We start from the raw sequence: 13706 nt of genomic DNA, 5'->3' as shown, positions 1-13706 counted from the left end.
AATGAAATGGTTGGTGGAAATATAATTGGCTATTCTAAGCAAAGTAAAAAAAGTATATGAACATTGTTTCTAGAGAAAAGTTATATATTGTTTGGTAGCTGGAAGTGTGACCGGTCAGATTCAATGTAACTCTCATGTTCTATGGCTGAGTGGAATTTCTTTGAATTGCACTGAATTAAATTCTACTTCCTGTCACTCAAATTCTACATCCTGTGGCGGTGTGGCCAATTCAATTCAAACTCATGAGCTGAATGGGAGTCAATTCCGAAAATTCTAAATTGAGCTCAACCCACACCCACACCAGTGTTATTCTCTGAAGTTGAGAGAGACAAGAGGTACTTACGTTGGCCCCAGCGACCGGTGCGAGGGTTCAGATAGTTGGGGTAGAGCCCGTTGGGTCGGTCCATTTTGGCCAGCAGCTTCCGTATGTGCATTACCTGACAGGGTTAGAGGAGACATGGATATATCTCTCACCCAGGGGAACACGTAGACTTAGACACCAGTACTAAGGAGGTGTCTCACCTTTTGGTAGTAGGCAGGGTTCCCGGTGAGGTAAGTGAGGTGGACAAACTCCATGTGTAGTGTTCCAAACTCTGCCAGGATACTACTGCCTGCTGACGCCCAGCCCCAGTTACGCCCCACACCACTACACACAGAGAGGGAGAAAGGATTCACTTTCAATCATTGAGTAGAGAATCTTACTGACATGCCATTGTTGCAGTTATGGATGTAGATCTAGGGTTAGGTTGTGGTCAGATGTAAATCTCAGGTTGTGTTGTGGTCTGAGACTGACCTCTTGAGGTTGACCATGGCCCAGGGGATGCCTGTGGGAGTGTTGAAGGCTGGGAGCAGCTTCTCAGCCAACTGGACCGCCTTCACCTTAAACACCTATCGACAGAGGGAAAGAGAGAGAGGGTGAATGAAAGCTTTATAGGAAAAGCTGAGAAAAAGCTTCAGTGATGGAGAACATATTTTTTACAAGAGACTTAACAAGACAGCCGAAAAAACGTTAAGCATTTACACAGGACAGAGAAACAGTGGCCAAATGAACATGGCAAAGCATCTGAACTGGTTTACAGGAGAGGCTGAGCATATTGTGGAGGTGGAGGGCAAAACTCCCACTCAGAGACCACTAGAATAACAGTTGAACCACATTAGAATAACAGAGTACACACACTCAAGTACGCAGTCACACTTTCCCAGCTGTGTGTCAATGTGTATATACAGTGAGTGTACAAAACATTAAAAGGACACCTGCTCTTTTTATGACATCGACTGACCAGGTGAAAACTATGATCCCTTATTGATATCACCTGTTAAATCCACCTCAATCAGTGTAGATTAAGGGGAGGAGACAGGTTAAAGAAGGGTTTTTAAGCCTTGAGACAATTGAGACATGGATTGTATGTGTGTGCTATTCAGGGGGTGAATGGGCAAGAAAAAAGATTGAAGTGCCACCGGTTTGTGTCAAGAACTGCAACAGTGATGGGTTTTTCATACTCAACAGTTCCCCGTGTGTATCAAGAATGGTCCACCACCCAAAGGACATCCAGGCAAGTTGACAACTGTGGGAAGCATTAGTCAACATGGGCCGGCATCCCTGTGGAACGCTTTCGACACCTTGTAGAGTCCATGAAGGGGTGCAACTCAATATTAGGAAGGTGTTCTTAATGTTTTGTACACTCAATGTATACCCCATCCATTGATTCCAAGCCTGTCTGACAGCTGCAATAAAGCTCTTAAGACTACAGTTTTATCACACTGTCATCAAGAGGTGTGGGACATTAGCCCGCACATCCCAACAGTCTAAACTGGGTTTCTCTCTTCATTTCAGGAGGTAGGTTACTGAAACAAAATGTTCAACACTCCTTTTATGCAAGTCAAGTACACATTGGGAAAATGAAAACGTTCCAAATGTAGACAAAACTAAATGCGCTAGAAAAGGTGGGATCTTTTTGTATCTGTAAAATTAATTATGCGAGAAATGTCAGTGTAAATGCTTTCATGCGCAAATATTGATATAATAATCATCATATGGTAAACTTGTAGTCATGCGATGATGCATGTGGTCCTCCTACTACGACTCGGGAAAGTATGAGGTCTATTAGGCTACAGATTTAAAAAACTATCATGAACTTCAGGGTGATGAAAGTGCATCTTGATGATCCTTTCCAAAAATATTGAGAGTCGTATTCTGGTGACATGAATTGATGCTTGGCTGCCATTTGACAATTAAAAGTTATAATCTCGCTATTTTGTCCATAATAATCTGATAATGTAGGCTATACCTGCACTGTATCTGCCATCTGTTTGCTAGAGCACATGTGCCAAGACCGGATTGGGCACATTCACCACATAATGCACATTGTTTTGTGACAAACCATCAGTAGAGTTGAAAATCACGCACAGCCTTTTACCCGCAACAAGTCAATTTGATGGACACATCTCTGGTGGGAAAGTTTGCATATTGTTTTTTTATGCCGATTTTAGAATATTCGCATGGAAATCTGTCGCCAATTGGATGGAAACCTACAGTAAGTAGCTAGTGTCCCTTACTGCCCCTTACCCACAGAGTAACACCCAAATCAATCGAAAAGCTTTTTTTTAACTCACGTGTACACGCTGGAATTAGAACGCACAGTAATGAATAGACAGAAAACAGACGGGCTGCGAGCGTCAACGCTGTCAACGCCATACACTTCAAAAGATAAATAAATACATTTTGTAGGCCCTAATCTATGGATTTCACATGACTGGGCACGTGCATAGCCTTGGGTGGGCCTGTGAGGGCACAGGCCCACCCACTTGGAAGCCAAGCCCCCCCAATCAGAATATTTTTTCCCCCCACAAAAGGGCTTTATTACAGACAGAAATACTCCTCAGTTTCATCAGCTGTCTGGGTGGCTGGTCTCAGACGATCCCGCAAGGGGAAAAGCCGGATATGGAGGTACTGGGCTGGCATGGTTACAAGTGGTCTGCGGTTGTGAGGCCGGTTGGACGTACTGCCAAATTCTCTAAAATGACGTTGGAGGGGGGCTATGGTAGAGAAATTAACATTCCGTTCTCTGGCAACAGCTCTGGTGGACATTCCTGCAGTCAGCATAGACTTACACTCCATCCCTGCAGTACAGTTGATAAGCATTGCTATAAATGCTAAAAATCCAATCTTACTGAAGCATGTATCACTTGTTGGCCTATCCCTCTGTACTGGTGTAGATCTACTCACATCACTCCTCTTAGGATCCCTCCCCCTTGACCCATCTTCCTCTACTTTCTTCACTGCCTCAGCATATGACAACTTCTGTACTACTCTAACCCTGGAAACCTCAACCTTCCTCTCCCAATCATGTAGTAACCAAAAAAAGTGTTAAACAAATCCAAATATATTTTATATTTGAGATTCTTCAAAATAGCCACCCTTTGCTTTGATGATGAGTTTGAAAAATCGCAAATAGATTTTGATTTGTTTAACACTTTTTTGGTTACTACATGATTCCATTATGTGTTATTTCATAGTTTTGATGTCTTCACTATTATTCTAAATAGTAAAAAATAAAGAAAAACCCTGAAATGAGTAGATGTGTCCAAACTTTTGACTGGTACTGTACATCTTGTTCTTGCCCTCTCAAGGGATGATATTTTCCTCTTCCAAGCAGCCCATTTCACTCCCACCAAAACCCCCCACAGGAAGTTAGAGCATTTAACAGCAATTTTCCTGAAACCTAGAGTCTTAAATTATATCAAACAATGTAGCCAACACAAAAGTCTTATGTTTGATTCTAAATTAAATTGAGGTCAAAATTTGGAATATGAAAGAACAAAACGAGGCCTGTATGAGCTTGTTACACATCTCCATCACTGACCTCATCCATCAAGTTAGGTCTTACTAAGCCACCATTCATTCAACATGCCTAGTTGTCATTGGTGAACTGACTATTATCACATCATCAGCAGCCTACTGTTGACATAGGCCTACAGCTATACCAAGAGGGCAGATCAACAACTGATTATTTAACATAGGCCTACAGCTATACCAAGAGGGCAGATCAACAACTGATTAATTAACATTGGACTACTCATCTTTAACAGTTGAACATATTTCTGTAGAGGATGGTATTAGCGGAACAGCTCTCTGCTATTTTCGTTTATATCCACGCAGAGACGGCGGAAGAAATTGTTCTCGCTTAGTTGACTAAACGCTGTTGCTACCTTCGTCGTTAATGATGCTTTAGCTAAGGCGCCAACTATGAAATAAGTGGTTATGTGCTTGACTAACACACAATTTTAGAACAGGTTTTTGGCTAACAGTTTGTTCTCTATTTTCTCAGTGGTATCAATGGACGAAGTGGTGAGCTGCCATCCAGCTCGAGGGAGGAAAATAGTACTATGAATACAGGGGCAGGCCAGAGCGGAGAACTAGAGACTTTTTGCGTAGCTCCTCGCCCAAATCCTCCGATTGGCGTGTAGCTACACGCCAATCAATGGCTGAGAGATATAGGCTATTCCATCTCACAAACTTATTGATTCACTCACAACACGCAACAAATTCACACAAACATTCCCCTCTCTTCACTCATAACATCTGAAAGAGATGTTTTGAAAATGGAGGCCCTACCTGAGTGTGCCTTTTTTTTTTATGTGCCTCTGAGAGCAAAGCTCGGGTTGAACAATGTTCTCTCTCAATGCCGCTTTTAGTCCTGACCTGTAGCTGACCAAATAAAGGGGCGAGAGCAGAGTTTGAGTTGAATGAGAGAGCACCCACTATCTCGCTCTCAATCCCCCTTCACTTGAACACCCTTGCTGTCTTTCTCTCTCCGTCCCTCAGTCCCATAGACCAGGCGAACGAGGAACAAGGGCAATTTGGGGCTGAACAAGCTCTCTCCCTCTCGCCATCAGGATTAGCTGTGAGGCCAGGTCGGCAGTATTCCCAGACTGCAGATTTGTAGCGCTGGCTGGTCGTCGTTCTGCCTGGAATCAGCTGCTCCAACCGATCCTCTAACTCAGGAGCAGGACCTGTTATTACACATAGGAGGATATGAGCCTTGCTCTCTCTGAGATAGAACCCAATGACCACTCGGCCTGCCAGAGAGAACACACGCATACAGAGGTGCGCACACACACGTGCACAAACAAACACACACTCTCATATCTCTCTCCCCGGGGGAGGATGTCACTGTGTAAATGTAAACGAGTCCCATAAAAGGATCAGAAGGTATACTGTGAAATCTGGTGAATGAGCCTGTTTTGGAAAAAAAGGCCCTCAAGGACCCCAGGAAGAGACAGGATTAAGTCAACAAACGCTGTCCGTCCTTCATGGGGCTTACTACGTTTGTTCTTCATCATGCTAGTTATTCATCGTTTAACTTGTTGTTCGTTTATTATTTGTCATCTTTTATATTCTATTGTATCAGTCCGTAGTGCTTTATTGAAACAAGCTTGGAAATCCATGGGACTGTGTTCTTGGGGATTTAACTACAACTGCCTGACTGAATTTCAATCAAGCAGCGGTTTTACCTGGGCTCTCCAGCTCAGCCAGTCATTGCATGATTATCTTCTATATGGCCTGTAAGACATAGCTGAATCTCTCACATCCATATTCATGGTTACTGTTCATCTGCAGTGTAGCAATCACATCTTTTGCTCTCCCCTTCTCTCTCAACCCCCTCCTTCGCACCCTTCCACGTTGCACGCTCTTCCGTCACTCACCTCCCACAATCCCCCCCCCCCCCCTGCCTGCAGGTGCAGTTGCAGCCAGTCAGTCAGTGTGACAGAGGAAGCAGTGTTCTGCCTTTGATGGGCTCCATGTTTGACAATATGAAAAGGAGTCAAGCGCTCCCCAGCAAATCAGACAGATCCATAGCCTCAGCTCACAGCGACTCACTGAAAGACGGATAGCGAAGATGGAGGGAGGGAGGAAAAACATGTATCGCAGAGACAGGTTAGAGAGAAGCAAAAATAATTGTACAACGGTCTAGGTCTTTTGTTGTGTATCACAACATCCCTTACTCCCTCCATCTGCCTCCCTCCCTCTTTTTACAGGGTGACTCCAGCAGGCCATGTCTAGCTGCAGTGTGTCAGTGTCTGCAGTTTTCCTTGACTCTCAGCTCATTATCTTACATTACAAGCCCTGCTCCCTTCTCCGGTTTTCTCTTTGCAATCAGCTGGCTGTGTTTCTGTCTTTCTCTCTTCGTTTCTCTCTCTCACCCTCCCCCAGTCTCTCCCTCCCTAGTTCTCTCTCTCCCTGCGGAGAGGTTATTACTCTGTTGACAGAAGAGCGCAAGCTTTCACCTCAACTACATATCCCAGAGAAATGAGCACATTTTCCCTAAACTACATATCCCAGAGAAATGAGCACATTTTCCCTAAACTACATATCCCAGAGAAATGAGCACATTTTCCCTAAACTACATATCCCAGAGAAATGAGCACATTTTCCCTAAACTACATATCCCAGAGGAATGAGCACATTTAATCTAAACTACATATCCCAGAGAAATGAGCACATTTTCCCTAAACTACATATCCCAGAGGAATGAGCACATTTCATCTAAACTACATATCCCAGAGAAATGAGCACATTTCATCTAAACTACATATCCCAGAGAAATGAGCACATTTCCCCTAAACTACATATCCCAGAGAAATGAGCACATTTCCCCTAAACTACATATCCCAGAGAAATGAGCACCTTTCCCCTAAACTACATATCCCAGAGAAATGAGCACCTTTCACCTAAACTCTACATTTCCTTCAGAAAGTACTCACACACCTTGACTTTTGACATATTTTGTTACAGCCTGAATTGATTCAATTGAGATTGTGTCACCGGCCTAGACACAATACTTCATAATGTCAAAGTGGATATTTGTTTAAATTATTATTTTCAAATGAATAAAACATGAAAAGTATTCAATCCCTTTGTTATGGCAAGGCTAAATAAGTTCAGGAGGAAACATTTGATTAAAAAGTCACATAATAAGGTGCATGGACTCACTCTGTAATAATAGTGCTTAACATGATTTTTACAATTATCTATAGGGTCCCTCAGTCGAGCAGTGAATTTCAAACACATATTCAACCACAAAGACCAGGCAGAGAGAGCCAGGGTGGTTCGTCGCTCCAGTGCCTTGCCGTTCACCTTTGCACCCCTGGGACAGACTACACTCAACCATAGGAACTACTGAAGAGATGAGTCTTCAATAAAGACTTAAAGGTCGAGACCGAGTCTGAATCTCCCACATGGATAGGCAGACCATTCCATAAAAATGGAGCTCTATAGGAGAAAGCCCTGCCTCCAGCTGTTTTCTTTGAAATTCTAGGGACAATTAGGAGGCCTGCGTCTTGTGACCGTAGCGAACCCGTAGGTACGTACAGCAGGACCAAATCGGAGAGATATGTTGGAGCAAGTCCATGTAATGCTTTGTAGGTTAGCAGTAAAACCTTGAAATCAGCCCTAGCCTTTACAGAAAGCCAGTGCAGAGAGGCAACCACTGGAGTAATATATGTTTAGTACTAACTTAATTTTTGTACAAAAAGTTTGGTTTTTGCAATGTTACAAAGATGGAAAAAAGCTACCCTTGAAATATTCTTGATATGTTCATCAAAAGAGAGATCAGGGTCCAGAGTAAAGGCTGTAATAGGAGAAAACTGAGGATGAATCAACAAGTGTAGTTACTCCAAAATACTAAGAATGAATGAAAATAATTTGGCAAAAAAAAAAAAACTATGTTCTGAATACAAAGTGTTATTTGGGGCATATCCATCAGCACATAACATAGTACATTTTCAAGCATGGTGGTGGCTGCATCATGTTATGTGTATGCTTGTCTTCGGCAAAGACCAGGGAATAGTTTTGCATAAAAATAAACTAAATAGAGCTAAGCACAGGCAGAATTGAGGAAAATCTAGCTCTGTCTGCTTTCCAACAGACACTGGGAAACAAATTCACCTTTCAGAAGGACAATAACCTAAAAGGCCAAATATGAACTGGAGTTGCTTACCAAGATGACATTCAATGTTCCTGGATGGCCTAGTTACAGTTTTGACTTAAATTGGCTTGAAAATGGCTATTTAGCAATGATCAACAAGCAACTTGAAGAGTTTTAAACAGAATAAGGTGCAAATATGATACAATCTAGGTGTGCAAAGATCTTAGAGACTCACAGCTGAAACGGATTCTAACGTGTATTGACTCAGGGGTGTGAATACTTATGTAAATTAGATATTTATGCATTTAATTTTCAATAACTTTGTAAACATTTCATAAAACATGTTTTCACTTTGTCATTTGTGGGGTATTTTGTGTAGATTGCTGTGAAAAAAAATACATGTAATCCATTTTGAATTCATGCTGTAACACAACAAAATGTGGAATAAGTCAAGGGGTATGAAGACTTTCTGAAGGCACTGTATCCCAGAGGCACTAGCAACCTTCACCTCAATTACATATCCCAAAGACACTAGCACCTTTCACGTAAACCCCTGGAGCAAATTAGGGTTAAGTGTCTTGCTTATGTCTCAGTGGCACGAGCACCTATCAGGGGAGAAAATAAAAGAGAAGGGTTGTGTAGAGAAGGTTGTGACAAGAGAGGGAACATAAAGTAGTTATAGAGAAGAGTCGAGAAAGAACAGAGGAGAGAGCCAGTGTGGAAGAGGAGAAGAGCGAAGAAGGGAAAGAAGATGAGAGAGGGGTGGAGGGGAGGGCTGAGGGGACAGAGAAGTGAACATCATACATTACTGTGTGTTGGGGCTAGTTCTGCCACACACATGCCCTGGGAACTAGAGGTCGACCGATTAAGATTTGTCAACGCCGATACCGTTTATTGGAGGACCAAAAAAATGCTGATACCGATTAATCGGACGATATTTATATATATTTGTTATAATGACAATTACAACAATACTGAATGAACAATGAACACTAATTTTTAACTTAATATAATACATAAATAAAATCTATTTAGTCTCAAATAATGAAACATGCTCAATTTGGTTTAAATAATGTAAAAACACAGTGTTGGAGAAGAAAGTAAAAGTGCAATATAAAAAATCTAACGTTTAAGTTCCTTGCTCAGAACATTTGAAAACTGGTGGTTCAATATTCCCAGTTCTTCAATAGTCCCAATTAAGAAGTTTTAGGTTGTAGGGATAGGAATTATGACGCGTCGACTATTTCTCTCTATACCATTTGTATTTCATATACCTTTGACTATTAGATGTTCTAATAGGCACTTTAGTATTGTCAGCCAAATCTCGGGAGTTGATAGGCTTGAAGTCATAAACAGCTCTGAGCAATGCTTGAAGCACAGAGCTGTTTATGAGCATTGCTCAGAGCTGCTGGCAAACGCAGTAAAGTTTGATTGAATGCTTACGAGCCTGCTGCTGCCTACCACCGCTCAGTCAGACTGCTCTATGAAATATCAAATCATAGACTTAATTATAATATATTAAACACAGAAATACGAGCATTTGGTCATTAATAAGGTCTAATTCGGAAACTATCATTTAGAAAACAAAACATTTATTCTCTCAGTGAAATACGGAACTATTCCGTATTCAATCGAACGGGTGGCAACGCTAAGTTTAAATATTGCTGTTACATTGCACAACCTTCAATATTATGTCATAATTATGTACAATTCTGGCAAATTAATTCGCAACGAGCCAAGCGGCCCAAAATGTTGCATATACCCCGACTCTGCGTGCAATGAACGCAAGAGAAATTACACAATTTCCCTAGTTAATATCGCCTGCTAACATGAATTTCTTTTAACTAAATATGCAGGTTAAAAATATATACTTCTGCGTATTGATTTTAAGAAAGGCATTGATGTTTATGGTTAGGTACATTTGTGCAAAGACTGTGCTTTTTTCGGCAATGCGCTTTTGTTAAATCACCACCCGTTTGTCGAAGTTGAAGTAGTTTGGCGAAGTTGAAGCTGTGATTCGATGATAAGTTAACAGCCACCACATTGATTATATGCAACGCAGGACAAGCTAGTTAAACTAGCAATATCGTCAACCATGTGTAGTTAACTAGTGATTATGTTAAGATTGATTGTTTTTTATAAGATACATTTAATGCTAGCTAGCACCTTACCGTGGCTCCTTGCTGCACTCGCATAACAGGTAGTCAGCCTGCCACACAGTCTCCTCGTGGAGGGCAATGTAATCGGCCATAATCGGCATCAAAAATGCCGATTACTGATTGTTATGAAAACTTGAAATCGGTCCTAATTTATCGGACATGCCGAGGAATCGGTCGACCTCGACTGGGAACACGGAATAAAGCGCTCTCACGAACGTTATCACCCCTCCCATTCCCCACTCAACATCTTTCTGATTCTCTATCCCACCACTCCTCCAGCCTCTGCAGAATTATCACCATTTATTCAGAGTGGGAGAGAGGGAGAGGCGGTGAGAGTGAGAAGAAGGAGGGATGATCATCAAGAGGGAGCGTGGCCAGGGATCTGCTCCCATCAGCTGAGTAGTCTGGGACCGGCAGAGCCGCATGGCTGGAGCTCAATTCCACCACTCACACTCCTCTAATAGGAGCAGGAAGAAGAGGATGACTGATACCGCATGGCAGGGGAGCTCGACAGAGAGAGAGACTTGTGGTAGTTTTCATTAGGTGAGGGGAGTTCCTTACTAATTAGTGACCTTAATTCATCAAACAAGTACAACGGTGGAGCGAAAATCTGCAGACACTCGGCTCTCTGTGGAATGAGTTTGACACGTGTTTTAAGCGCACTGTTTAATTAAATCATTGAGACACAAATGACTCAAGAGGGAGCGGGATGGCCACGCTGTGTAAATAAAAAATAAAAAAGCTGCCTCAGCTGCATTGTTCTCAACACCAATATGCTGATTAACTTTTATTATGCACATAGCAACATATAGGGAAAGGAGTCAATTCAACAGCACTGTAGATTATGTTTCATGACCGCAGACAGCGACCGCTATCAAACGCAGGAGAAAGCGCATTTGTAATAAAATTATATTATATTTATTAGTGTTGTACCATTATTCTTACATAATATAACCATATACAATTACAGTTGCATGTCTTAGAGTGATGGACTGTGCCATTCCGGTGGCCTCCACAATAGATTAGTCCACTGAGAGAGCCGCGAATCAGAACGGTGTCTTGCGCACCATGAAAAAAAAAAAGTATCTATTTGCGACTGCTCGGCTAAAGAAATCTCAGTCGACCAAACAATCCACCAATTAACTAAATGAGGTCAGCTTCAAGACAGACAGGACAGACAAGACAGGACAGGACAGACAAGACAAGACAGGACAGACAAGTCAGGACAAGACATACAAGACAGGACAGACAAGACAGACACACGAATCCCAGATGAGCAGATACCTCCTGTCCAGAGAGGTAGTAGGCGGCCAGCAGTCCTCCGATGAAGCGGATGTTGACCTCGAAGACAGATACCTCAGCATTCTGAAGAAACAGAGGGGAGAATCAGCCAGAGAAAGAGACAAAGTGAGAGAGCGAAAGAAAGACACCACACAGAACTGCCAGAGCAGCCTTGTGCCAAAATTACATCAGATATCTTGCACAGTAATACCAAACACTATGTGTGTGTAATGGCACACATTCCTGAATTCAAATAGCCTACCATTCAGACCAAGGCTGGAACACCAAATTCATGTCTGACTAATACAGAGAACACCTTTCCAAGTTCTACCACAAGCACAGCCTGATTCCCTATGTAATAACCTCAACGGGCTGTTAATCCAACTGTCACCCTGGGCGAGTGGAGAAGGGGGAAGACAGGGGAGGGGAGATTTGTTAAAGTGGGTGTTGAGGCACCATGTCGTGCTCCCCCTCTGAAGGACGGTGGTGAGAACTCTTAAAGCTCAAGGCCTCGTCAGCATCCATCTCCCCTTCAGCACCGCTACCTGTTTACAATGACACTTACGTGCCAGACAGAGAGCGCGGTCATAAAACCACCCTGTGTTGACACTACAGCACAGCACAACAAAATGATCGCCGTCATACGGGTGACCAACACAAACTGCACAGGACAACAAAAATAAAAAAGTGTCATTCAGGTGACTGAAAATGTCATCGGTCATTCAGGTTCTGCACACAAACAATCAGACATGACAATCATTCGCAGTCATTCAGGTGTCTCACACTAATGAGTGTCATTCAGGTGTCTCACACTAATGAGTGTCATTCAGGTGTCTCACACTAATGAGTGTCATTCAGGTGTCTCACACTAATGAGTGTCATTCAGGTGTCTCACACTCTAATTAGTGCCATTCATGTGACTCCTATAAAGACATTAATTTATAATGTTTAAGGTGACAACTGACAGATATACTTTAACTACAGTGCTTCAACTCCTTCGATATATACGATGTAACATTTAAAACATGTCAGAAATGTCCTTGGAAACCATCTGAATGTTACTCCAGAGGTTCATCTAATCCGAGCGGGACATCATGTACTAATTAATCTCCCACGTGCTATCGATTCACATCAAATCTTACTTTAAACTCTGGTAAATTAATTCCTAACCCAGTGTTGGCTAAACAGACTCCATTAATTCAGTCATTTTTAAAGCGTGACGATTCATTTCCGACTGCATTGAGAGTCATCCATCATCGCAGGGTGCTGTAGCACAGGCCTTCCAGGAGCCATCCAGCTAACAATGACTCACCACAAAGGACAGCCCAACATGGCAGCTAATTAATCATTCATTAGTAGAGGCTTTAACACATGTACGAGCTCACACACACACAATCGTCACACACACGCACCCGTCGCACACACACACATCGCACACACACACGTCGCACACACACACACGTCGCACACACACCCTCACTCCCTCTATGAAGCCGTAAGCCCATGATTAAGTTTGACAAAGACTGATGTCTTTAATATAGTCAGTAACTGGAAATCTTTGCTCTCATTTTAGCCTGGAAGTAAGAAGCAACAAAGGAGAGGAGCATGGGTTTGATGCAAACATACAGCTCAAACAAACCTTTCATTGACACTGAAGTCTAAGTACAGAAGATTCAAATTATATTTTAGAACCACCGCAAGCTACAAAACACTTCTTCAAAACACAACTATTTTGAAGAACTTGAAATCATTCCCGTTTCTCATTTGGGAATTGCTATTTTCATCAGAGGCTGAGAAGGGGAGGGAGATCAGGGAATAACATCCATGACAGTTTATGAGTTTAACTGTTAATGCCTAAATACAGTGTGGAGGCATTACAGAGTGTGGAGGCATTACAGATAGAACTGATCTAGATCAACACTCCCACTTCAGATTACTAACATCCACTCCTCCAATTTTGCTCTCTCATCTTTTTCCATCTTCCCTCCCTCCCTCCCTCCCACTCTGTCCGTCCCTTCCTTCCTTCCTTCTGTCCGTCCATCCGTCCGTCCGTCCCTCCCTCCCTTCTGTTCGTCCATCCCTCCCCCTCCTTTTGTCCGTCAGTCTCTCCCTCGCGCCCTCTCCTTCCGTCCCTCCCGTTGGTCTCTCCCTCCTTCCGTCTCTCTCTCCCCTTCCGTCAGTCCTGTCCATCTTGCTCTCCTCCCTCCCTCCCCTTTCGTCTCCCTCTCTCCCTCCCTCCCTCCCTCCTGTCCGTCTCCCTAGCTCTCTCCCTTCCGTCCGTATCTCTCGCTCCCTTCTGTCTCTCTCTCTCTGTCCGTCTCTCTCTCTCTCTCTCTCT

The 13706-nt window shown here is 42.8% G+C and overlaps 1 protein-coding gene across 1 annotated transcript in view; it reads right to left on the bottom strand.

Annotated features, from left to right (window-relative positions):
- The window catches only part of LOC109870951 (mannosyl-oligosaccharide 1,2-alpha-mannosidase IB), a 144620-nt gene that overhangs the window by 27074 nt on the left and 103840 nt on the right, over positions 1-13706 (bottom strand). Inside the window, exons 7-10 of the mRNA XM_020461669.2 lie at positions 11372-11452; positions 794-888; positions 523-646; positions 344-437 (exon numbers count right to left, since the gene is read on the bottom strand). Coding sequence (XP_020317258.1) covers positions 344-437; positions 523-646; positions 794-888; positions 11372-11452 — 394 coding nt within the window. The remainder of the gene's footprint in view (positions 1-343; positions 438-522; positions 647-793; positions 889-11371; positions 11453-13706) is intronic.

Source organism: Oncorhynchus kisutch, linkage group LG26 (genome assembly GCF_002021735.2).
Source record: "Oncorhynchus kisutch isolate 150728-3 linkage group LG26, Okis_V2, whole genome shotgun sequence".
Lineage (NCBI taxonomy): Eukaryota > Metazoa > Chordata > Actinopteri > Salmoniformes > Salmonidae > Oncorhynchus > Oncorhynchus kisutch.
The sequence above is the reverse complement of the archived record's forward strand: the minus strand, read 5'-3'. Positions and strand labels throughout refer to the sequence as shown.